The sequence below is a fragment of the Genypterus blacodes genome, unplaced genomic scaffold (genome assembly GCF_046128005.1).
Source record: "Genypterus blacodes isolate CSIRO-AG114 ecotype Tasmania unplaced genomic scaffold, CSIRO-AGI_Gbla_v1 ptg000133l_1, whole genome shotgun sequence".
Lineage (NCBI taxonomy): Eukaryota > Metazoa > Chordata > Actinopteri > Ophidiiformes > Ophidiidae > Genypterus > Genypterus blacodes.
In genome coordinates, this window is record NW_027466935.1 from 7,582,618 (window position 1) to 7,606,253 (window position 23,636).

Here is a 23,636-nt window from a genome sequence, read left to right on the forward strand (position 1 = left end):
ACGGAAACAAAGTGTGTGAACCTATGAAAGGATGCTGGATGATCCTGTCAGTCGATTAGAAAAGAACTCTTGAAGTCGTTCAGCAGGTTAAGGAGCCGTTCAAGTCTTTAAAGTCTTTAAAGCTCAATGTTTTGCATGTTCACCCCTGGATTTGTCTCTCGGAGCATCTTCAGTCGTCATGGTTTTGTATATTTTGAGCCATCTCGGTTTACGTCTCTCTCTCTCTCTCTCTCTCTCTCTCCCGGATTGGAGCCGATTCTCTTTCTCAAAGTTCTAATTTGTGAGGAAATATCAGATTGACAATCGGCCCGCAGTCAGACGGCTTAAAGATTATCGCTCCAGTCTGGGGAAACAAAGCACAGGGACGCCCGTTAGCGATCTGTGTGTGTGCGTGTGTGTGTGTGTGTGCGCGTGTGTGTGTCTGACAGCCGTGCATGTCTGTGCGTCTCCCCCGTTTGAATCTCTGTACAAAGCAAACTTCTCCTGTTTTCATGCTGACTTTCAGGCTGTTTGTTTTCCTTTTTCTCCCTGTCTTCTGCTTCGACAATCCACAGTGGATTCTCCGACAGAACCGTGGCGTCATGACTCGTGACTCAGTGCTGTGTGCATGTGTGTGTGTGTGTGTGTAGGAGACGGTACCGGTTTGGATTCTTTGTTTTTGTTTCTCCAGTTTGTTTTGATTTGGGAGCTCCGCTGCATGTTTTGATCCTTTGGCATGCTGAGAGTGTTTCTTCTTCTTCTTTTTCTTTGTTGTTTTTTTTCCCCCCCTTGTTCGATGAAAACATTTTTAGCAAAGACTTGTGGGTATGATTTAATACCTCCATCTGCGTTGAGCTCCTGCCCCGACCCAGACGGCTGCATTTACACTGTACTTCCTGTGATACGCTATGGTGGTGTGACAAAACTCCTCTCATCTGATTTCTGAAATGTTTTTTTCTGTATAATACAACCAATGCTACATTTCATTGTCTTTTTGTTTTGTTTTGTAGCCTTTAAATTAAGAAAAAGCTTCATTTGCAGGGGGGGGGGAGGGGCTTGTATTGTTCTGAGGTAGATGTACATCTAATCAAATGCCAAATAAATCGCACCATGAAGGACAAACGGCTGCGTGAGTCTGGACTTGTACGTTCAACCTTTTGAGGAAATTCCTTCAGCCGCCGCCAAATGTCAAAGGGATCTGTCTGTCTGTCTGTGTGTGTGTGTGTGTGTGTGTGTGTGTACGGGAATCCCCACCGTTGTTTGATAAATCCAATCCAGAGCGATCAAACCGTTGAAATGATTCATAGAAAGTGGATATAGTGAAAGTCACAGTGACTCATGAGGCAGAGAGCGATACCCTGCTTGGAGGCCATTGTTGCTGAAGAAAGAGGCTTTGTTCACACTGTGAGTCGCGACACAATCACAGGAATCATTTGTGGAACACTTGACGCTATTAAGACGCATCGCTGAATCGAATGTGACGCAGAAATCCACCAGGGTCCAAATAGAAGCCTGCAGACCTGGAAGGAGAGGCCAGATAGCGTAAATGTGGAGGAGGAGAAGGTGACGTTTATGCGCCTGAACGCATCACATTACAAACACATCATTTAGGCCCCTTACTAAGTTACCATAGTTGCGATTTTAGCCGATTTCAATACGTTACCATGTACAAATCACATCTAACATCGCCGTGACATCAGAGCAAAAGGTCTCCTTGTTTGAGAGTAGAAGCTAATATTCGAGTTTGTTTACAAGTTTGTTTACAACGCCAAGCGACACTGTAAGTGGTTCTAATGCGTTCCTGGTGATGTATCGCCCCCTGGTGGACACAGTCTTTACTCCACTAGATTGACACTAAATATGAATTATTTGCCAGTTTACATTCATTTCTATAGACTTCCGTTCATTTGATTATCTGTGTAAACTTCCAGAAGCACCTGCCAAGTACCACCTATGGACCCCTAACCACAGTTTGAGAACCACTCACCCAAACCACAGACTTCATTAGACCTTATCTATCATTTCTCCTCCATGTAAGTAGTTGAATATATATTTTTTGAATGTTTTCTATGTAACAGGACTTATATAACGTCATGTCAGTGTATCTTAAAGGCTCAGATCCATTATTTTGACATTGTAATGTTTTTATCTCCTCTTTTGTTTTTAAAGCCAAATATTCTGATCCTCACGCTTTGACTTTCCCATGAGATGAATGGCTACTGTTACTGGTCACCGGGCATCTGGGCTGGGGGGGGGGGGGGGGGTAGATGCTGTCCTTGCATCAATGAGCCTGTTGATCAGAAAAAGACCACCGGACTGGTAAGGACACAGTCCACTGGTCAGGTCAGGGGGAAGGAGAACCTCAGCTTTCACCTCGGTTCCTACTTAAGCAGGGACGCCGGCGCTGATTTTCTTGGTTCTACCTCACACACACACTCTCACACACACACACACACACACACAGCGAGGGCCCCCGTCTGAGCGTCCAGTCATGATCCTGACGGCCGCTCTGCTCGCCGCTGTCACCGCGTCCTGCTGGTGTTCAGGTGAGCTTCAGCTGCAGGACTTCTGTTACAACGAGCCGCACTGTGGTAAGCTCTTTAACACTTCTCAACAATTGATAGAATTGATACAAACTTAACTCTCAGTGGGCTCAAGCTGTTTTAAAGGCTCCACTTTCTGATGAATCCTACATATAAATGATTAATAAGCTGGGGGGAACGTTTTAATTGAGATGAAGTTCTGGGTTGCCAGGTTGTGCTGCTGTATGTCCTCTTCCTCTTAACAGCTCTTTAATTAAGTGATAAGGACATTAATACCTTCAGACCCTCTGCTCCAATGCTAATAAGTAATTGAGAATGGATTTATTTTCCCTTTAATGTTAATAAATTGGTATTATATTGATTTCTGTGGCGTCTGTTCCAAAAGATAAGTGGTCAAAGCGGTAATGAGAAACTCTCCCTGTGGAATTAAAGCATTAAAAAGACAGAGAGTTGTATTTAGTGGTTTTTAACAATCTGGAAACCCAAGTATTCCCTTTATTAATCACTCCTTAATGACCCGGAACACTAATCAAGAGATTACATGGTGTTTTATTGGACTTTGGCTCATTCGGTCCTCCGGTCTTGTGATTCTGTGGTGTGTGTGTGTGTGTGTGTGTGTGTTCAGATCCGTACGCTTGGGGAGACACGTTCCCGTCGTGTCACCCTCTGCTGGAGAAACATCACTCGCCCATCAACCTGGACCACCGCATGAGCCGGAACGAGTCTCTGGGTCCGTTACATCTGGAGGGCTTCAATACCAGCCAGTCTGGCCACTGGACGCTTAGCAACGACGGCCACTCCGGTGAATAAAAGCTTCTGCACATAGATTTTTCCAGAATGCATTGTGCTGATGTGTTTGTGTGTGCGTTCCTAGTTGTGTTGCAGGTGGGCGGTGGTATGGCGGTGAGCGGTGGAGGCCTCCCGGGCGTCTATCACACCATCCAGCTGCATTTCCACTGGGGAGGCCCGGCGTCTAACGGCTCTGAACACACGGTGGACAGACGCAGATACCCCATGGAGGTACAGGTCGCTCAGAAGGACGACAAGAACGACTCGTCTACTCGGCCAGGTCCTTTTTTAACACCGCTGCTTCTTCTTTCTTTTCTCCCAGATGCACATAGTAAACATGAAGGCCGTCCATCCGAACATCTCAGCAGCTCTGCGGGATCCAACAGGACTCGCCGTGCTCGGATTCTTCATCGACGTTAGTTTAAATCCTCACAATCTTTCTGTGTTCTGACATTTGTTGTCTTACTTTTGTGGTATGAATGTGAATCTCAGAGGATAAACTCTGAAATACCTCAAATCATTCAAGGCAGCTGGCCTGGCTTTAAGATGATTCACCAAACTGATGAGTAGCTTCACTTCAGAGCCGGTGGTGAGACACATGGCAGGCAGACGTCGTGTCAGGGCTGTTAGTCACGTGACTGGAGGTGCAGACGTCTGTAGGCGGGTTGTCGGTTGAGATCTTTGGACAGTGAGTGCTTGGTGTTGCAGTCCACCTGTTCAGCGATGCGTCTCTAGATGAACATGTGACCCAAGGAAACATCTGGCCAGAGGTGTGAGTGACAGGATGAATGTCCACCAAAGACCTGAGTGATTGAGCTCACTCTGCCTTTTATCTGTTGTGCAGGTTGTCTATGCAGATCATCTCCATTTTGGACTCATTTCACAAAAGCTCTCCTCTGTTGCTCACAAAGGTGAAGTAGAAACCTCCAGAACTTCTTCACCCAGACGGACCTGAACCTCTCTCTCTGTTCTCACTCTGGCTTTGCTCGTCTTTACCCATACAGGCCAAACAGCTAAAGTGAAGCCGTTCCCTCTGATGGGCCTCCTGCCCGAGCACAACATGAGTCAGTATTACCGTTACCACGGCAGCCTGACCACGCCTCCGTGCTCCCAAACGGTGCTCTGGACGCTCTATGAAGTTCCCATCTACATCTCATGGTCACAGGTAAGCTGAAGTCCCGCTGCAAACATCAACTCGTACTTTAATGTGTGTAATTCTACAAATGTGCTCTAAACATGCGCAACATTTCTTTCCTCCCCAGCTGGAGCGCTTTTCCTCTGAGGTGTTCGCCACGGAGGAAGGCGCAGAAGAAGAGACGCCGCTGCAGAACAACTTTCGACACGTTCACCCGACCTTCAGTCGCACCGTCTACGCGTCCAAAGAAGCTAAACTACTCACGGGGAGCGCCAGCACCCCCTTCAGGTCAGCTTTGTCACTGTGTCTGCTTGAAATCCTGTTTCTGGAAAGCTTTATCTTTGGACTTTAGCACCCCCTGGTGGTCAAAACAGGAAAGACTACAACGCCAAACAGTGCATGGCAAAGATTAATTTATATTTATAAGCCAAAAACAACATTTCGATGAAGGTTTTTGTTCTGACGGGCAACAAACAAATCCGATGATGAATGGATGAGGGTGAATATAAGAACAAACTGTGAAGACGAGTACTGTAATGTGTTGATTTTGACTAAATGGTTCCTGATTGTAGCTGTTATAAGGATGATTTAACTCAAAGATGTCATTAATAAGTGTCTCTTGTACATTTAAGCTCTGATCTCAGCCGTCCGTGCCTTAGCTTATTTCCTAAAGGCACAATCCTCAACATGTTCTCATTCAGATGTGTAGGCAAACATTAAATGGAGTGATAACAAAAACGTGTGTTTGTGTACGAGTATGTGCATCATGGCTGATGTGGTAAAATTGCCGATTTGATGAGATTTCCTCTTCTTCAAACTTGTTTTACATCGAGTTTTTCCTAAAATAGTCGTTCTTTACTCAGGGATTAGATTAAACTGTACGAGGACCAATCAGATCGCTGGAACAGGTGGCGTTGGCGTGAGGCAGGGAAAGTGTGGGTTTGGGTCCCGTGCTGTGTCTCATCGTCCTCTCTGCTTGTGCTCACACCATCCTCCTCCTGTCACCGACACACACACGCATACACAGACAGAGACCAGTCTCTTCCTGTGTGTGTGTGTGTGTGTGTGAGGGGGTGTGACTCATGGGGTGAATGAGGTGACGTCACTGTATCGCCGCTTCAATTGACCACAATGCACAATGTACTTAAAAGTTGCTATTTTAGGTTAAAATTTTGAATACTTTATAATAGGGATGATGTCATGACTTAACCAGATTGATCCATAATCGGCATTTTCCCAGATTTGACCCCCTGTGGTGAATCTGAGGTGGAGCTCACCTGCAAGAGCCTCAGTGTACAAACATGAGCTGGAGCGAAACATCCTCCACCGAGTGTGTGTCTAGTATGACTAGAGGGAAGTGAATCACACGACTTGTCATTGTTTCACCAGCTGCTGTCCATTCATAACGTGTGTGTGTGTGTGTGTGTGTGTGTGTGTGTGTGTGTGTGTGTGTGTGTGTGTGTGTGTGTGTGTGTGTGTGTGTGTGTGTGTGTGTGTGTGTGTGTGTGTGTGTGTGTGTGTGTGTGTGTGTGTGTGTCTCAGTTATAAAGCTTCATAAAACAGTCATTTTTATGGATGTATGCAAAATTGCTTTATTTTCCTTTTTTTTCTTCATTTTCATACATTTGTCGTGTAATAAATAGACGTGAGACTCAGGCTGATATTCAAATCCTCCTCTCACGTCATTTCTGCACCTTTTAGTTTTTTTTCTCCACACCGCAAAAACAGCTTTTTTCATAGAATTTACAACAGAAACTAAAAAACAAAGCTTGACACAAGCTGAATGTTGTGCTACCAGCTCAGCGCTCCCTCCTATGTTACATCGATCCTCTGAGCTGTTTCACGTAGCAAATCCCAGGAACAAAAATATATATATATTTATATAATATTCACAGTTAGAGTATTTACACATTTTTAGAATTACAAAGCAAACGGGCAGAAAAATGAAGACGTTTCCACAAGAAACAATCTTTCAAAAAGGGAGGTGGAGACTTTTTTTCCTGTACATAGTGGACCTTTATCTTTAAATAAACACTTAAACCCCTCAGATTCCTTTTACAGATCCCTGAAAATATTTAAATACTCAGTCTTTTCGTTTTTAAAAAAAGAGAAAGATGCATCTTAAAAAGTTTTTACCCCTGTGAAGGTAAAAGAAACAAAGAAATCAACAAAAAAAAACAAAAGCTTTCGATCTTCTGTACACACGATCACATAGAATATAAACAAGCCTCCATGATCCACCTGACTGAATGAAAAGCAACGACTGACTTGGTCTTCGGGGGAAACTGATTGGCAAGAGAAGGCGGGGGAAGAGAGAGAGAGAGAGAGAGAGAGCGACACGTGCGAGCCTCTAGTGCATTCATTCATTCATAAATAGTCTTTCTTAGTGAGATTTGTGGACGGGGGGGGAAACACTTAGGGTCAGGGGTCAACACTGGCAGAGGAACAATAACATCCGAGCTTGTCACAGAGAGAAGAAGAGGAGGAAGGGGGCGAGTGTGTGAGGGGAGGCGAGTCTCGAGTCGAGTCGTGACTTGCAAAAAAAACGACATGGAGACGCAAACGCGCGCACACACACACACACACACGAGGGCAGTCAGTCATTCGCTGAAATCTCAACACCCGCGTCTGTAATAAAAATAGGCAGCAAAGTGACAAACTAACTCCCGACATGATTCACATTCATATGGCACGGTACAAAAAACCAAAACACACGGGTGAAGATTCCGCTCATCCAAATGTGGAAACTTTAGTCGAAATTCCTCGTGATCTGAAAATCCAAAACTTCCTCTGAAGGTTCTTTTGCATGATTGGTCGCACTTCTGCCCGGCGGCCAACAGGGGGCAGTGCACTCGCATTGAACGCACACACACACCTGACACAGATGATATAAATACTCCAGAAACAAAGCGGATGACATTCTCAGTTGCACACACACACACACACACATCTACAGATAGTGTCCTTAGAGGAGAAAACCTAAAAGGAAAACCGGGAAACACTGGAATATCGTTAATACCATTTCATCCTTGTTGCAATCGTAATATCTTTTTCTTTTCACTTTTGCATAAAGTGAAGAGAAAGCAGCACAATCCACGTGATTGGCTGGTGAGAGAAACCTCCTAGATGTGTGTGTGTGTGGCAGGATTCACCTTTTAGCTTTCTTTTGTTTTTGTTGTTATCTTTTGTCATTCCAAGATTGTATCGTTTTGGATTTTCCAGGGAAAAGGCCACAGAGGAGGGAGGGAGGGAGGTAGAGAGAGCGCTCCAGCCCCCCCCCTCCCCAGGGGTTCTCCATGCTCTTCCTCTTCCTCCTCTTGTGCGTGTGAACAGTAAATCAGTAAGCAGCTTGAACATGTGTGCGTGTGAAGCTTATGAGACAGGTTGAGATGAAGATGCAGGTTCACTGTACACACATGAGGGACGAGTCGTGACCTGAAACTCGACCGGGTGGAGGGAAAAATAAAAACCGCCGAACCAGCGAGTGTTTGTTTGCTTTCTGTAAATGCATTGTAAAAAAAAAAAAGGTAAAGAAAAAGAAAAGAGTCGACGTTTTTTCATTTCAAGAGCACCATAAATCGTAAACAATTTTCTTTGAGTGAAGTGTGTGTGTCTGTGTGAGCGCCATACAGGTAGTTGAGCCGTTCTTCCTCTCCGTCTCCTTCTCGTTCCCCTCGCTAGTTGAGCGTTCCCCGGCAGTTCTCGGCGCCGCACAGACACGGGATCTTCTCGTCCTCGATGGGGAACTTGTAGTCGTACGTGATCTCGTCGTTGACGTTGATGGGCTGCCTGGAGTAGATCACGATCTTCTTCTGCGACTCCACAGTGATGACCTTGGCGTAGCAGTTGGGCTGAAAGAGGAGACGACAAGATAAAGAGTTAGAGAACTTTCCCGCCGTATTTTTGGGAATTCGTCGCTTTGAACTCTGAACTTCCTGCGCCTCGTCTTACGTTGCAGCTGTGGTTGATGAAGCGGGCGAAGTTGCCGCACTTGGTGGCGTCTATGATGGTGTCGTGGTCGACGCGGAACATGTAGCTGCTGCCGATCCCCTCCTCCTCGTAGCGCTTCTCCCGCATGTCGGCGATCACCTAGGCGACAACAACATTCGCTGCTCGTTACAACTCACACAGCTTTTGGCGTTCAGAAATAGAATCTACGTCGGGACAGAAACGCCACTTGGGTTGGATCTATCCGCCGCCTCTCACCTGTCTGATGTTCTGCCCCACGTACTCGATCACCATCTCGTCGGCGGCGATGGGCTCCAGAGCGAACAGACCCCAGTCGTGGATGTGAGACCTGCAGAATCTAATCTTCTTCTTACGGAACTACGAGGGAAGAAAAACAAGGGACGATTGTAACATCTGACCACATCTGTAAGCTACACGTGCGTCTCGCCGTTTCAGCTCGGCTCACCTTCAGCTGGTTGAACTTCAGCAAATCGCTGTCGCAGGCGAACGAGGACAGCAGGCGTCGCTGCTCTGACCGCCGCTCTGATCCGGACCTGGTGGAGGCGTGCACCTGTGCGGGGATACTCATGCCCTGAGGAGGAGAAGACAGAGTCACTACAAGTCCTGCTTCAATGACATCATCAACATCATCACATGTGATCTGCGTCCCACCTGTGTGTCGCCCAGCGGCTCCTCCAGCTGCAGCCTGGTGCTCTGCAGGTACTTGATCTTGTCCTTCTTGTCGATCTTGTAGTATCCTTCGCTACGCGCGCAGCCGGTCACGTGGTCCCTCATGCCGTCGTCCCTCCTCTTCCTCTTCTGAGCCGGGATGTTGGTTGGTGCAGGGAAGTCAAGGAGGAAACCACAGGCCGGAAACAACAACAATACAGTACACGAGACTAGAGTTTCTCATTTCCGCCACCAGGGGGTGCTGGAGACACGCAGAGCAGAGAATGAATGAAGTCTTTCATGATTCTTGCTTGTTCTCTTTGTCTTAAATGTTAACATATTTATACTATACGGTTAGCTCCAATTATAAAATATAAGTAGAGATTTAATCGTGTAAACTCTAAATGTGTCGTGAACCGTGGCATTGAACAGTTCAACCACTCTGACTGATTCACACAGGTAGTAGTAGTATCAGCTGTAATAGTGGCATTAAAGGGTTAAACCCGTAGAGCTATGATGTCAGCCCTAATGAGACAGGCTACATGCTGGCTGCTGTAATAGAAGGTCACGTGTGCGCAGTAGTAGAGTAGGGAGTAGTGAAGGATATGAGGGTGGTTGACCCAGAGTGTGTCGTTCAGCCAGTCGTTGCCGTTGTCCTGCTGTAGCATCTTGTCGTACGTGACCTGCAGCAGGCGGATGTCCTCCTCGTTGATGCCGTCGTTCCAGATGTCGTACAGGATGGTCATCTCCTCGAAGTCGGAGCGCCGGCTGAAGTAGGAGCGAGGCGGCGTGGTGACGGGCGACAGGCTGTTGAGGAGCAGCTCCTCCCAGCCTCGCCGGGCCCTCCGCGCCGGTTTGACGGCGACATGCGCCGCCTTCTTGTACGACAGGAAATCGTCTTCAGCGGGGAGGACCGTCTTAGGCTCCGCCTCTTTTTCCCGGAAGTCCAGACTGGGGTGGTTGGGGGATTTCCCAGATATCCTTTCGACAGTGTCCCGGATATCTGCGTCGGGAGGCTGAGTCGTCGGCGTAGACGAGAGCTGTGAGGACTCCGCGGTCGTGGGGACGTGCGGAGGCTTTTTGCCCTTCGGTCGCCCCGGCTTCCTCTTGGGCTGGGCAGAGTCGGACGCCGCCGGGATGTCGACGGCTTGACCAGCGGGAAGATCCTCTGGGACGCTGGCGGAGTGCTCGGTGTCGGCTGACGGCGTCTGAGCGGGCAGGGCGCTGATGGGGGGCTCCTTAAACACCGGCCTATCATCCAGGCTCTCCAAGGAGGTTTTCCTATTAAGAGTGAGCGCTGAGGCGTCGGGGAAGACCGGGGTGAAGGTCAGGTCTCTGCCCGGCGTGCGAGGGACGCCGGCGCTGAGGACGGGAGACTGAGCCGGGTAGGAGAAGGGGCTGAGCAGGAGGCTGCTGCCCGTCAGTGGGGTGTCGCTGCCGGGCGTGTTGGGCACCGTGTCCGTGCTCTGGGACTTACCCAGACCCCGAGCTCGCTCCATCAGGTCCCTGCCCGGCGTGCGGGGGATGTCCTCGTCCGTGGGGAGCCGGGGACGCTGGGCGAGCTCGGGCAGGAGGCCGGGCGGCGGGTGAAGGAGGGAGCGGCCTTCCAAAGCTGGGTGAGGAGGGAGAGGGAGGTGCATGTGGGACGTAGGGAGGGACTTGGAGACGGGGGCGTCCGACGGGACGGTCCGTACCGAGGCGTCCTTGGGCTCTGCTCCACTCTTCACCTGCGTGTCCTGGTCGCTGTCAGGCAGCGAGCCCGTCGGCGTGGGTGGCCGTAGGTTTTGCTCCGGAAGCTTCACCACAGGAACGCTGCGGTCCGTGCTGATGTCCAGGTCTGAGATAAGAGAAGGAGAAAGAACAGCAGCTGCATATTAACGACACACACACACACATTCCATGCTGACGTCCCTTAATGAGACAAACTCCAGCATGTTGATGAGTTTGGGGTTCTCCTCTCCAGCTAACCTGGGGCTCCTTTAGGTGACGGAGGCCTGAGCTCCTTCAGTCCCGCCTCCACTCCGTCTTCTGCTGGTCCTGCTCCTTTTCGTTTGGACTTGGTCTTCAGCTCCTCCCTGTTCTTCTGGGCCTCCTCCTGCTCTGGCGCAGCTCCTGCCGTCGGGCTGGAGGCCTTGACCTCCGTCTCCTCCTCATCCGACGACGAAGACGACGATGACGAGGAGGAAGAGGAGGTCCGAGGTGCCGCCTCCTTGCCTTCGTCCTCCACGTCTACGGCCGCGGCCTCCTCGTCCTCCTCCGCCTCCTCCACTTCCTCCTCTGAGCTGGACTCGTAGTCGGAGGAGTCTTGTGTCTCTGCAGAGGAGTCTGAGCTCGCCTTGGACGAGGCCGAGCTCTCCGCTTCTACAGGAAGGAGACAGAGACGATGGATGACAGGAAGCAGAGGAACAGAAAGACCGAATCCTTCCTGCATGCAGATGTTTAACTCACCATCGTCGGATGAATCTGAAGAATCACTCTCACTGGACGAGCCGGCGTCATCTTCATCCTCTTCCTCCTCATCCCCACTCTGCTATGACATCATCATTTCGTTAAACACATTAAAAAGGCACAAATGTTGCCGTGTGTGAATGCAAAACAAGACGTGTCAACAGATCTCACACACACACACACACACACACACACACACACACACACACACACACACACACACACACACACACACACACACACACACACACACACACACACACACACACACACACACACCGTGTAATTGCTCACTTTGCGTGATGACAATCTGTCTACATCCTCCGCCTGCTCCCGTTCTTCCTCCCGGTCAGATAATGACTCCTCCTTCCCAGACGTCTCCACCTCCTCCTCTCCCTCGCTGTCCAGCTCCAGGGGCCGCGAGTGTCGCCGCTTCGCCGCCGCGCTGTCACTGTCCATCTTGGAGTCGTCCAGCGGCTGTTCGGCTGCGTCTCGGTCGCGCTCTGGGGACAAAGTGACAACCGGGGAAACTGAGATCTGCAGTTTTTGAGCTGATTGATGTTTGATGTTTTGCCGGTGAGGAACACGAGGGTTTACCTTCGTCTTCCAACTCGTCATCCACCGGCGTGGACGGCCGCGCTCGCTTGTTGTCCCCTGCGGTCGCGGCCTCGGGGGGGTCCTTTCTCTTGACCTGCACACAGCGTACGACCATGAAGCATCGACAGGCAGTGCGAGACGCTGGAACAGTGCCGGAGCCTGGATCTGTGTGGTCTTACCTTGAAGGAGGGCAGGCGGATGGCCCCCCGCAGCCCGATGCCCAGGCCCATGCCCTCGTAGCCCAGACCCTCGCCCTTGTTCCAGTTCTCCAGCAGACTTGAACCCATCGTTTCTTTGGGTTTGGGTCTTTCTTCTTCTTTCCCCTCGCTGCCCTTCACCGGAGTCAAGGACGCCTGGTGGAGGAGGACCTTCAGATCCATAACACCGAATCAGCACATTGACATCTCCAGTACAGGTAAAGCCACAGAACATCTGCTACATCTGAACTCACCTTAGCCGAGCGTTCCTTCTTCTCCCACCAGTCGTCGAAGGCCCTGAACGCCACGACCTCCACCATCTTCCTGTTGAGGTCCCTCTTCATGATGGCCTTCAGCTCCTTGACGATGACCAGCAGCACGCCGTCCACCGTGGCTTTGTGGGGATCCTCCTTCTTACCGTCGTATCCCGGAGGAGGAACGGCGGGGTTGAACTTTGGCATGCTGGGATTCGTCCATTGTTGCCCCGGAGCTCCTGCGGCACTGGTCTGCGCGGCGCTCATAGAGAGAGGCTGGTACGCGCCCACGAAGGGGCTCGAGGCAGCGCTGTCCATGAAGTGCGGGTAAGGATACGGTCCTCTGGTCTGAGCCATGCGACTCAGCATCTGCGTCTGCATCTGGAAGGACATGTGGACGCTGCCCCACTGCGGCAGGCAGTTCATCAGGTCCATTTGCATCAGCGGCATCATGCCGGGAGGGTAGTGACCCAAGTGGGGCAGCATATGGTGAGGCGCCAGGTGATGGTGTCCCTGCAGGTGCGGGTGCGGGATTTGGAAGCCGGGCTGATGCGTCAGAGGCGGGAACCCGGGAGGGGGGATGGTGATGCTCTGAGCCATAGGGGACACGGCAGAGTTCACCACGATGCCCATGGCGCAATCTCCGCTGGCGGTGGGCGTCCCCGGCATCTCGTCTTCAGAGATTTCCATGTCCTCGCCCGAGGACTGCTGACCCTGAGACAGAGGCCACACGTCACGTCAACACAGACACAAACTTCATCCATGTTCAATTCAGTTTTCTGCAGCGGCCGGTAAGTTGTCAATCATTTAAAAGCGACCCCGAGTTCAAAGTTTAGCACAAACATCTGAGCCGTGTCATTAGTCTGCACGGATGCAAACACAGCGACTCGTTCATGCGTCCCTAAAACCAAAACAAACAATTTGACTGCCCGGCTTGTTTAATCAAACACATAAGCGCGTGGATTCTCTCCTTCCGCCGCTGGTTTTTTTTTTTTTTTTAAATGGAACCTCGTTACGAGCGACGCAGATATGAAGCTGAGCAGAATGGACTCGGCTGGGGAGTGGCGGCGTTATCCAAATGACCCGTTTGCCGTGTTTGCTTTGCGATAACTTGAAATGTGAGACTGGAGGAGCTGCGGCCAATCCTGACTGCCAGGCAAAAACCAGGAAGTGTTGCTGCTGAACGGGGCCCCACTGTGTTTCTCTCCGTGTGTGTGTGTGTGTGTGTTTGAGTGCTAGAAAGAGGAAACAGCAGTGTTCAATTCCCCAACAGCGAAACGGCTCGTGTTTCTACTTTCAAGCGACAGCGTGAGGTGTAGAAACACAAACACAGCAGAGGCCGGGGGAGGGGAGGGGGGGTCAGTGTGTCCTCAAACACACAGATCAACCTGATATGAGTGTGAAGGTATTTGTCATCTATCTTATTGATTAACAGCAATCTCATTTGGCCTGAGTGGGGCTGAGTTGTCAGATCCATGCTGCTGAGCCTCAGGATCACTTTGCTCCTTCTCACAAACGACAACACAACAGTTTTTAAATCTCGTTTTCACGCGAAACCGGAAACTTCTTGATATCACTCAAGAAAGAATGAAAGGAATACAAGCGAAGGGAAAGTGACATGCTTACTACGGCCCCGTGCTGAAACCTAAGCTCACTTCCTGCCGCTTGCGCAACCGAACTATCACAGGTGTGAGTCAACGCCTCCTTTAAAGCGCCGATTCTTCTGCTCAATTGGAGTTAGCGGTTATTCACGCCTCTTGACCTCTGACCTCTCGTTTAAGTGCACAACAACATCCTGCCGTCCGTATCGGAGCGGAGAGAGTCCGGCGTACGTCGCGTCTTACCGTGTCTGTTTTCTCAGCCGGACTGAGGCTTCGGAAGTGTCCGTCTTTGTTGTTGCTCATCTTCTCGGCGACAGGAGAGCCGGCTCTCTTCAGCAGCGAGGCCGTTCCCGAAATTGGATCGTCGTCGTCCGATTCTGGCAGTGGCGTCGGGCTGATGTCCTCCAGGCCCGTGCTGGGGGGACGGGAGTTCTGCTGGCCGCCCTGAGACCCGCCTGTGTACGGAGGGATCGGGGACAGCTGAGAGGACGAGGAGGAGATGGGACTCCCCTCCATTCGCACCTCGGTGTCCGAGTCTCGCTCGGCCAGGAAGGGAAGCTTTGTCCTTTTCTCCTTGAGGAGCATCTCGATACGCGAATCCAGGCTATTTCGCTCTGAATCCACGGTGGGGGAGCTGGGCGAGGGGCAGTGCTCTGGCGTCTGGGGAGGCGGCGTGGTCGGATGGGGCAGCGGCTCGGGCGGGGGCTCGGGGTTCGGCGGAGTTTCCGGTCTGTCCTTGCCGGGCAAAAAGTCTGTGGCGGCTGCGGCGGGGGGCTGCGGAGGTTGGAGGTACTCACCCTCCCTTTGGGCGGGGTGATGGAACGCCGGCTCCGAGGGGGGGAACGCAGGGGGCAAGGGAGCCTGGTACGGCGAAAAGGCCGACTTGAAGCTGGGTGTGGTAGGGGGAGGCGCTGTGTAGTTGTAGGACGGGGGGGTGGGCGGAGGTTCAGGCGGGGTCGCTTGGTGCTGTTTGAAGGGCGGCTGTTCCGAGGTGGAACTTCGATACATGTTGCTGCGGTAGTGAGGCCTCTCCGGTCTGCGGTTGTAGGCGTCCTGGAACTTGCTCTCGTGTCTCCGCTTGTAACTACCGGAGCTTTCGGCCCGGCCCGACTGGTACGCAGGTGTGGACTGCCGACTGGAGTAGTTGGAATCTTGAGAGAAGGGTGTGCCGGACTGTCGCGGGGTGTGAGGGGTTCCCTGGGACTGCGGCGTGTCCTGCCTTAGGCTGGAGTAGCCCGTCTCCAAGGACAGAGGGGTTGTGGCGCTGCTGGGCGGGAGCGTTCCTCCCAGAGCCGACACGCTGCTCTCCGACAACCTGCGGATGGGCTCGCAGGCCTGAGAGGAGAGAGAGAGAGAGGGAAAGAGAGAGAGGCACAGGATCAGGACGACTCGGACAACACATCATGATGACTCATAATGACGTTTAGAGAAGTCATTAAAGTGGGCCGGCAGCTAAATTTGACCATGTAAACAAGAGGGGCCCATTTCGAAGGCAAACTAGGGGAAAAGAGTTTCTATGCACAGAGCTGAGGGCGAAACCTGCGACAAGGCCGCTGCTCAAAGTGCGTCAGATCCACCAGCTTTAAGATGGAACATGAAAGGAGCTGGGAAAAACATTGTTTCAGTTCTGCTTTACCACCTGTCGTGCTGGTAAAGTGCATGAAAGATAAGGAGGTCAGCTCAGATAACGAGGTGAAACTTCAGTTCTGTATCATATCTGACAACACTGCCAGTAATTCCTGACTACGCAGACCGGCAGAGATAGGAACAATCCCATTATGTCAGTTTAGCCATTTGAAGTAAAGCCGTAAAAACACGTGATTAATGGAGTTTTACCAGTAAAGCTTCCGCCAGGCTGCGAGGGGAAACTTCCCGAGGTTCCTCTCCACCGAGAGGCAGCGTCCACGGAGTGTAGGTGCCGTTCATCAGGAGCTGGAAGTACCTGAGGCGATTCTCACCTGAGGAGATGGTAAACAGGTTAAGCTCGGAGGTCTGATCTCTGAGTTCAATATTATAGAATGGAAAATAGCCGAATGACAGTTATTCTTCTAAAAGGTTGGAGTAGCCGAGTTCAAGAACAAATAGAGGGGAGTCAACATACGATAACGGACTCATTCAAGGAGGAGCAGGAGCTTTGTTTACATGTTTCCTTCTAACTAGAACAGAAACCTACACTTAAGTCAGTCAACAAATGCTAATTTTGAGAACGATGCCTCAGGTGCACTATTGTCATCGAGCACAGCGGCTTTTGCTGTACGTGTAATTAAAGCCACTAGTTGGTTTAGGAAAATTAGCAATAGGAAGTCAGCAGTGAGTCTCAGGACTTGGAATGAACATTTTCCTACTTTCCAAATCAAAAAATCAATCAATACAAGAAGAATATTCGGCCCTACTTACTACAAAATCACATTATACTTTAAATGTTGTCAGTCTAAACCTAAATTGTAATGCTACTATTTATGACACTGCAAACCTTTCAGCTGTAAAAAGATGATGAGCGCTTTATGTTCAAATTAAATTACAAATTATAAATTTTAAAGAGAAACCAAATGACGTAAAAGCAGAGGTGGCAGTAAATATGGGACATGTTAGTTATTCTGCTTAAAGAATAGATCAGTTGCGGATTAAATAGGGAATATGACTTAATTGTGTGGGACTAAATGGAGAGATAGTGGCATCATTGTGACAAACAGCAGGTTTATAGGTTAGAAACAAACTGAAATTGGAATTATTATGATCAGAAATGGAGTGGATGGGGTGAAGGAGAGGAGGGAAGCCGGGGACAGATTGATTAGTGTGTGTTTCCAGGTGTTAAATGAGGCTCAGTGGGAGTATACAGTACCCTCTGCTCTGGGGCTTAAGGGAGAAGGAGAACTTTCAATGAAATTCAATTATGCCACGTTACCAGGCAACGCACGTAAATGTTAACACGTGATCGCCCTCCTCTTTAATAACTCAAAAGAATGAAACATTACACATTGCATATGTTCCTCGTTGCTGTACCGGTGCCGGTGTGATGCAGGTGTTTCCTCGCTGTGTGTGTGTGTGTGTGTGTGTGTGTGTTTACCTCTGGGATCCAGCTCCACGTGGATGATGTTTCCCATAACAGATGTGTCGTGCAGCGTCTGTACGGCCAGTTTGGCGGATTTCACGCTCTCAAAAACAACTTTGGCTATTCCCAGATGCTTCTTGTTGTTCGGATTGTGAAGAATCTCCACTTGTTCGACTTCTCCGATTTTCTTGCACATGTCGCTAAGAAATCCCTCCCGTATGTTGTCGTTGAGCCGGGCGAACGTCACCTCCTTGGGGGGCACCGGGCCGATGTACCACTCGTCGATCTGGAGGGGGGTACAAAAAAGAATGAAATGATGTCATGAGTGGTCTGAGATTCAAATCACAGCAGGCGGGATCGTGACTGACAGCTGCACGGACAACAGCTGAGGACACAGTTTGTCTCGCTCATGTCTAACGTGTAAATCAAGTTTGGGAGTCCCGGTATAAAACTATTCCATCTTCTGGAATGTGAAGCTTGTACGGAGGAATTATAACCCTCCGACACACACACGCGTTCATCCGATTTTCACATCAGTCAAGGGGGGTGTGTCAGGCAACTTCTGACAGCCCTCTGCTCCACGGGGAAACTCCAGAAAGACACTTTGTACGAGTGTGTTTACCTTAAACTTGGGTACAGGCAGGTCGGTCTCTTTGTATTTAGTCCAGAGACGACCGATCCTCGGGTCCCGGACCATGTCCACCGGCGGCATCCCCGGGTTCTGTGAAAGGGGAGACACATTGTTTATCCTCCACTGTGATAAGTTGGATAGCGATAACTTGTTGCGAAGAAGTTCAACCGGTAGGTGTTCGTTAAAAACTGAAGCGTCCGACGCGGCGGGGGGTGGGGGGGAGCGATGCTGGTACGAACCCCGGCCACGGCAACACCAGCACATTGTCACCCATCATGGAGGTCGGCTACTCGGTTACTATTGTAAGCGTCTCCCCGCATCAAAGGCGGACGTTCGGCGCACTTACTGGCATGTTGAAAGTCTGCCCATCGTAGCGGTAGAGCTTGTGTGATCCCTTCTTCAGCGCCGGGTCGATGATCAACTTGTAACTTCTCCAGTGGTGACTCCGCTTCTCCGCCGAGCCGCAGACGGGATGACTGTCCATGCCGTTCGCCAAGCCTGAAACGACAAGAGCGGAGCTGCGGTGAAGGAAAGGAAGGCAGGCAGGCAGGCAGGCAGCGACAAACACGGTCTCCCCCCGGCAGCCCCCGACACTTTCCAACACGCACACGGTCCACATGCAGGACTTTGGCGGTCACAACGGCCACCGACTGCGAGCGCAGAGCGGGTATCTAGCGTTTATCCCAGATACCGAAAACAGGCATTAGGAGGGCTGCTGGAGAAAGAGGAAAAAAAAGAAGCAGCTTACTTGAACTCTGCTTTCTGCCATGGTCCTCGTTCAATCTGTTCCTCTCTCCGGGCTTGGACATGATTCGTCCGATCGAGTGCTTTTTTCTTTAATTGACGAAAAGACGAAATCGCTTTCCTTTCGCCGCTTACATTACATGATTTAGCTTGAAGAATACTGCCTCCTTTTAGGCGAGAGCCAACACATATTGTGTGCCTCTGCTCTGTAGCTGCTGTCTCTCCCACAATACACCGCTAGGCTAACCCGTCTCCTCAGCTATTCGCACTTTCGGCACAGATTTATGCCTCCTAAGAATACTTGCTTCAATTTTCTTGGGCATAAACACATCATCTGTGTTTTTAACGAATGGAATAGCGGTGTATATTTACACACACGAATTTGCTGTAGGCACGGTAATAGTTTTGTAACGCAATACCTCTGAGTAATTTTCTGTTGAATCTACCGATTGCATTTACCTAAATGGCAAACACAAGCTAGACACAGGGACAATATCTCCGAACTGGCGCTAAATGCCCGTAAAAAGATTAGTTTTCGGTTTTATGTACATATTTGTGGTTGTTTGCAACCGCGCACATCCTTGATCAATTTTGTAAAATAAAATACACGTCGACACCGATGCGATAGCGATAATGGTTCTGCCTAATGTCTGACGATTTAATGGGATTATAATGGGATTTAAGGATTTGAATAAAACACACTGGTAATATTTATAATAGCACAGTTTGTTAGTTTTGACTTTTTCACTCAGTTCCCCAAAATAGAATATGTAGCTCCGGATCGGTTTGGGCGATTCTTTTTTTTTACAAATACTAAACAAACGCGGCGCTTATTTTTAATTGTATGATCGTAAAACAGAGGGGGGTGTTATTTTTGTTGATCTTTTGTAGAGCGTGTACGTTTTTGCCTAACAAAGTGTGTTTTTGTGTGACATTGCCGGGTGTTTTGCAGTGCTCGGGCAATTGGCTGGTTAACAGCAGCAGCTCTGTGGGCCAATCAGAGCGCAGCAGCAGAGGAGCAGTGTGCTATTAGAGGAGCGGCTCAGGAGTCCTTCAACAGAGAGCACACTGCCATTTTCCTCTAACAGGACTCAATGGCCTATATGGCGTTCCTTTGTTCCTAAAGGGATCTTATACTTGATTTCCTCATCTCTCACGGACTATGATAAAACTATGATTCCACACTTACAGGATTGAGAAGAAGGAAGAGAATGTGCTGGATGCAATCCCTGTGACATTTTGAGCCTTTTTTCCTCTGCCTGGAATCCATCTTTGTCTTAACTAGGTCATGGCACACCCATATATAGTATTTATGTTTCTTAAGTGAAAAGAAACCAAGTGTTGTAAATAAACAGCTGAATAGTTTTTGAGATGATTTGAGGGGAAAACACAGTGAAATTAACAAATTGTGTAAAGGCATATTGTGGGCATTGCACTTATGGCCTTGTAGGAATTGAGTAGCAAAGAGTAAGTCCAACTCTTTTACAATCATTTATCAATTTTATGGTTATGTAGCAATGTAAATATGAGGCATGCAGCTACTGTTATTAAAAGTATTGTTTTCAAGTTTATCATGACAAATTCTCTTTAAACTGTTGAGTGTGGCATGTTGGTGTAAGAATACAGCCTACAGTCCAGGTTACGTTCCACTGCTCAGATGACAGAGAGAAAGCAGGCCACGGGCAACTAATGGCCTTTTGCAAATTAGTGTCATTGTCTTGTCTGCAAATTGATTGTTGAATGATAAGACCCTTTTGATTGATGACTTTAACAGGCTTTTCTCTCACAGCACAGACAACACAGAAAGTCATTATACTCAGATATGTGTACTAGTATTATTCTACAGCTTCAGTGTGAGGTAGTTTCTCCTTTTGCCATTTACAAGCCAAATGTATTCAAACATTAAACCGTGAGCCTGTGAGCTTGACCTTGTTTCCAGTGGCATATTTCTAACAAAATCCAGCCTGGCAGCTTTCTCAGTGTCTCTACAACGGCTCTCACACAGCCTGCCAACCTTTAGAGGAAACAGATGGAGGGAGAACTCTGATGGTGAAAATATTTACCTCAGCACTTTGGTGAGACGCATTTAAAAGGCCTAAATGCAGGGGCAGGAGGAATGTTTTCAGCTGCATCTTCGGATCCTTTAATAATGGCACTAAGGAGTGGTGGGAAGGCATCTCCTAAAAAAGACGGAGTCCATTAGCAACGACAGACATAAGCTCTTAAACAAGCTTTTTGATCAGTGGTAGGCTTCAGACAGCGAATATGCATCTTCAAGCATCATCTGTGTGGGCAATATGCAAACCATCTCCTCTCTCTCTCTCTCTCTCTCTCTTCTTGAAGACAGGATTGCAGTGAAGTACAACCTCGTCCATTTCGACATATAAATGATTTTGCACTACACATAGAACAACAAGGAAATGTCCTGAAAGGTAAATGGATTTTGAGCTGTTTGTCAGATTTATCTTTTTGTGCAAGTATACTATATTCTCAGAGAGGACAGATAGTATGAACAATGTGATTAAAACACTGTCAAGATAATATTGAATGTTGTCAAATATAGCTGTAACTCATATTTTTATTAACTGATATTGTAATTAGAAACTTACAGTCTGTTTTCAAAACATGTAATCCAACAGTCTTAAAGGAGAAATGCAATCTTATTGGGAGAAATCTTGTATTTTTCACTGCTCTCCTGTGTCCAAAGAGATCTTACAGTGGTGTGCAAGCTACACTGTTAAATGGTTCTCTGCTGTTCTCTGTCTCAAAATGGCTTCTTTACAGACAATGGAGAGCACTGTGCTGTAAAATGTTGCTGCGCCATTACTGGGTGAGGCTCACTCGGGGAGAGAGGCTTGTTTTTTCCGGAAGACCTTGTCGTTGTTTCTCGGAAATACATCCGGAAAACTCCACCTTGATCGACGAGGGGATTATTTAACAGCAGCGAATCTCTTTTTATTTAACTAAATAAAAGTTAAATAAAGAAATTAACAAACTGCGCGTGCATGTAAGCGGGGGGTTTACGTGGCGCCTCCAGCCTGACTCGCCTTGGCAACGGCAGTAATCCAACACTGCTGGACTGTTGCCACGAGAGCTCGAGCGCGCCGCAGCACCCCCACACTGCCATATAAGGTCAACAGGATTCCTCCGCAGTCGTAGCACCGCGCGATGTTGTTGTTGTTGTATCTGGGTGAAAGGTTCAAACGAGGGAGGGGGAGGGGAGATTTCGGGTCTTTTCACCCGCGCGCTCTGCCGCTCCATCCGCGGGTAGAAAAGGCGCACGAGGCACCGAGTGTTCAAGCACCGACTAGAATCCTAACACGAACAAGGAAGAGGACGAAGCAAAACTCGACGCCATCTTGTGTTCAGAAAAGGGGAAGCGAGGAACAAAGGGATTTTTTAACAGGTGTTGCGTAAAACAGCTCTTCATTTGCGCACTAGAGTTACGCACGGATACCATTGATAGGCGAGTAGTGAGTAGTGCATGAGTTGGTTGGACACGGTGACAAACGCCGGCATGTCGGGCCTGTTTTGCAAGTTCGCCTCCCCCACCGGCTGCTTGCTTAGTGCGCGCATTCCTCCATTTGCAGGTCACGAGGCAGAGCAACACCCAGGGCTCACTCTCACCCTCCCGCCCTCAGGGAAATGTAGGAAGAAATGAGGCGACTGAGAAGGAGACTGAATGTGTGTAATAAAGATAAAATGTCGATAATCGCTATATTTTTTGCGCTCACATTCTCCAGTGAGGTTATTTATAGGCCTTCGGGTAAAAAAAAAAAAAAATCAACCCTCCCTGTGGGCTGCGCCATGATGCGTTTTACGCGCTGACACTGGAATATTCCACTCGGAAGACTGGTCTCTTTTCAGCAGGACAGCTGTCTCTCCACTTGGCGATAAAACATTTTTTGAGCAAAACAAATCTTGGTTCATCACTGATTGAAAAGGGCTTGTGGATACTTTGTACACCTCCGGGATAAATATATATCCTCCATGTTCTTTTTTTGATTCATATCTGACAGTCTCACATTGTAAGTTTAATCAAGCACTCTCATTTTTTAAATCATCTATTGTGTCTTTTTGCAGGAGCTGTACTACACGATATACTGTCATAGTGGCATATAGTTGTTGTGGAATACAGAAAAGACATTTTTGTGGAGTGGAGTCTCATAAACCAGGTTTTTAAACGTCACTTCTCATATTTAACGTCGCATTGTTAAGCGGACAGATCCTAAGCAGTCATCCTTGACGCATCGCGTTTATCATTATTATGGCGTTTTTTCACCTATACAGTTTGGCGGTATTGTATTCATTTTTTATTAAAATAAGGGATCACATCTCTTACATATTTGTAAGATTATAGCTCTTACATATTTGCATGTCTAGTGTTCCACACGTTTGCATGTGCAGTGTAGATTTATTAATCTGTTTTATTTGGTCAAATGTGCCACTGTCTTGTTTATGAGATGTATCAATAAAATAATATACACGAATTTATTTGCATTGTTATTGTTGTGGCAACTAAAACATTTGATGTGTTTGCTCCCATGGTAACCTAGGTGTTTAACATTTCATGAGGAATATCGACTGTTTTTCTTCTTCTTCTTGTTTTGACACAATGGAAAGCACACAGTTAACACACATGTACAGAGTAATTTATGCTGCAGGGTGATTAGGTGCAGGTGGAGATGCAAATTTGTTCGGAGCTGCCAATCCTCCCATGGCAAACATTTAACTGCTCTAAGTGTATGTATCCTAAGGCAAAATAATGCTCTGTAAGTGCTATATTCAAGCAATGTAGAAGTATGTGTCATCATATCTTCTTAAAGAGACAGTTTGACGAATTGTTCAGCATTTCTACCCCCGGCTCCACCTTTTTCCACCGACATCTGAGCTGCAGTATTTTCATTACAATTGAAATTGGAGTTTCTCGCCTACATGCCTGTGCAAGAGGTACATTGTTTCAGTGCAGAATATCAATCATTTCTTCCTAAACAGTTTTGTTGCAGACTTATCTCTCGACCTGCTCTCTCCCCTAAAACCCACTGTAAC

At 48.6% G+C, this 23,636-nt stretch overlaps 2 protein-coding genes and 1 long non-coding RNA gene across 7 annotated transcripts; 2 read left to right on the forward strand and 1 right to left on the reverse strand.

The window, feature by feature from the left end:
• The first annotated feature begins 2,470 nt into the window (after positions 1-2,470).
• On the forward strand, positions 2,471-4,835 carry car15 (carbonic anhydrase 15). The gene is made up of 7 exons (XM_076163645.1): positions 2,471-2,570; positions 3,148-3,324; positions 3,397-3,542; positions 3,634-3,726; positions 4,156-4,222; positions 4,316-4,476; positions 4,574-4,835. The coding sequence occupies exons 1-7, from the start codon at positions 2,471-2,473 to the stop codon at positions 4,796-4,798; spliced, it is 969 nt and encodes a 322-aa protein (XP_076019760.1). The 3' UTR covers positions 4,799-4,835.
• Positions 4,836-6,091: 1,256 nt separating this feature from the next.
• Positions 6,092-20,796, reverse strand: setd1ba (SET domain containing 1B, histone lysine methyltransferase a). 5 transcript variants are annotated; one of them, XM_076163857.1, is made up of 18 exons: positions 20,651-20,796; positions 18,190-18,341; positions 17,835-17,933; positions 17,228-17,498; positions 15,997-16,118; positions 14,404-15,495; positions 12,560-13,273; positions 12,288-12,476; positions 12,109-12,202; positions 11,806-12,014; positions 11,512-11,593; positions 11,032-11,424; positions 9,671-10,900; positions 9,067-9,233; positions 8,861-8,986; positions 8,653-8,772; positions 8,398-8,535; positions 6,092-8,297 (listed from the first exon to the last, which is right to left on the reverse strand). In XM_076163857.1, the coding sequence occupies exons 2-18, from the start codon at positions 18,325-18,327 to the stop codon at positions 8,124-8,126; spliced, it is 5,358 nt and encodes a 1,785-aa protein (XP_076019972.1). In that variant the 5' UTR covers positions 18,328-18,341; positions 20,651-20,796; the 3' UTR covers positions 6,092-8,123. The 5 variants fall into 5 exon arrangements, with proteins under 5 accessions (XP_076019972.1, XP_076019971.1, XP_076019970.1 ...); XM_076163856.1 differs by lacking the exon at positions 20,651-20,796 and adding an exon at positions 18,592-18,814 and having other exon boundaries at positions 11,512-11,590; positions 12,288-12,461; XM_076163855.1 differs by lacking the exon at positions 20,651-20,796 and adding an exon at positions 18,592-18,814 and having other exon boundaries at positions 12,288-12,461.
• A 4-nt stretch (positions 20,797-20,800) lies between these two features.
• LOC143011132 (uncharacterized) lies at positions 20,801-22,514 on the forward strand. The gene is made up of 2 exons (XR_012964892.1): positions 20,801-21,019; positions 21,372-22,514. It is a non-coding gene; the product is annotated as an uncharacterized LOC143011132 (long non-coding RNA).
• The last annotated feature ends 1,122 nt before the right edge of the window (positions 22,515-23,636 follow it).

Bases quoted from the DNA above. Each gene is read 5' to 3' on its own strand.
- car15 (XM_076163645.1), top strand. From the start codon at position 2,471: ATGATCCTGACGGCCGCTCTGCTCGCCGCTGTCACCGCGTCCTGCTGG. The intron at 3,727-4,155 runs GTTAGTTTAAAT...TCTGTTGTGCAG, and splicing joins TGCTCGGATTCTTCATCGAC to GTTGTCTATGCAGATCATCT. The intron at 4,223-4,315 runs GTGAAGTAGAAA...TTACCCATACAG, and splicing joins CTCCTCTGTTGCTCACAAAG to GCCAAACAGCTAAAGTGAAG.
- setd1ba (XM_076163853.1), bottom strand. From the start codon at position 18,462: ATGTGGACCGTGTGCGTGTTGGAAAGTGTCGGGGGCTGCCGGGGGGAG. The intron at 16,119-17,227 runs GTAAACACACAC...CCATCTCCTCAG, and splicing joins CGTGGAGCTGGATCCCAGAG to GTGAGAATCGCCTCAGGTAC. The intron at 10,901-11,031 runs GTTAGCTGGAGA...CTCTTATCTCAG, and splicing joins GTCACCTAAAGGAGCCCCAG to ACCTGGACATCAGCACGGAC.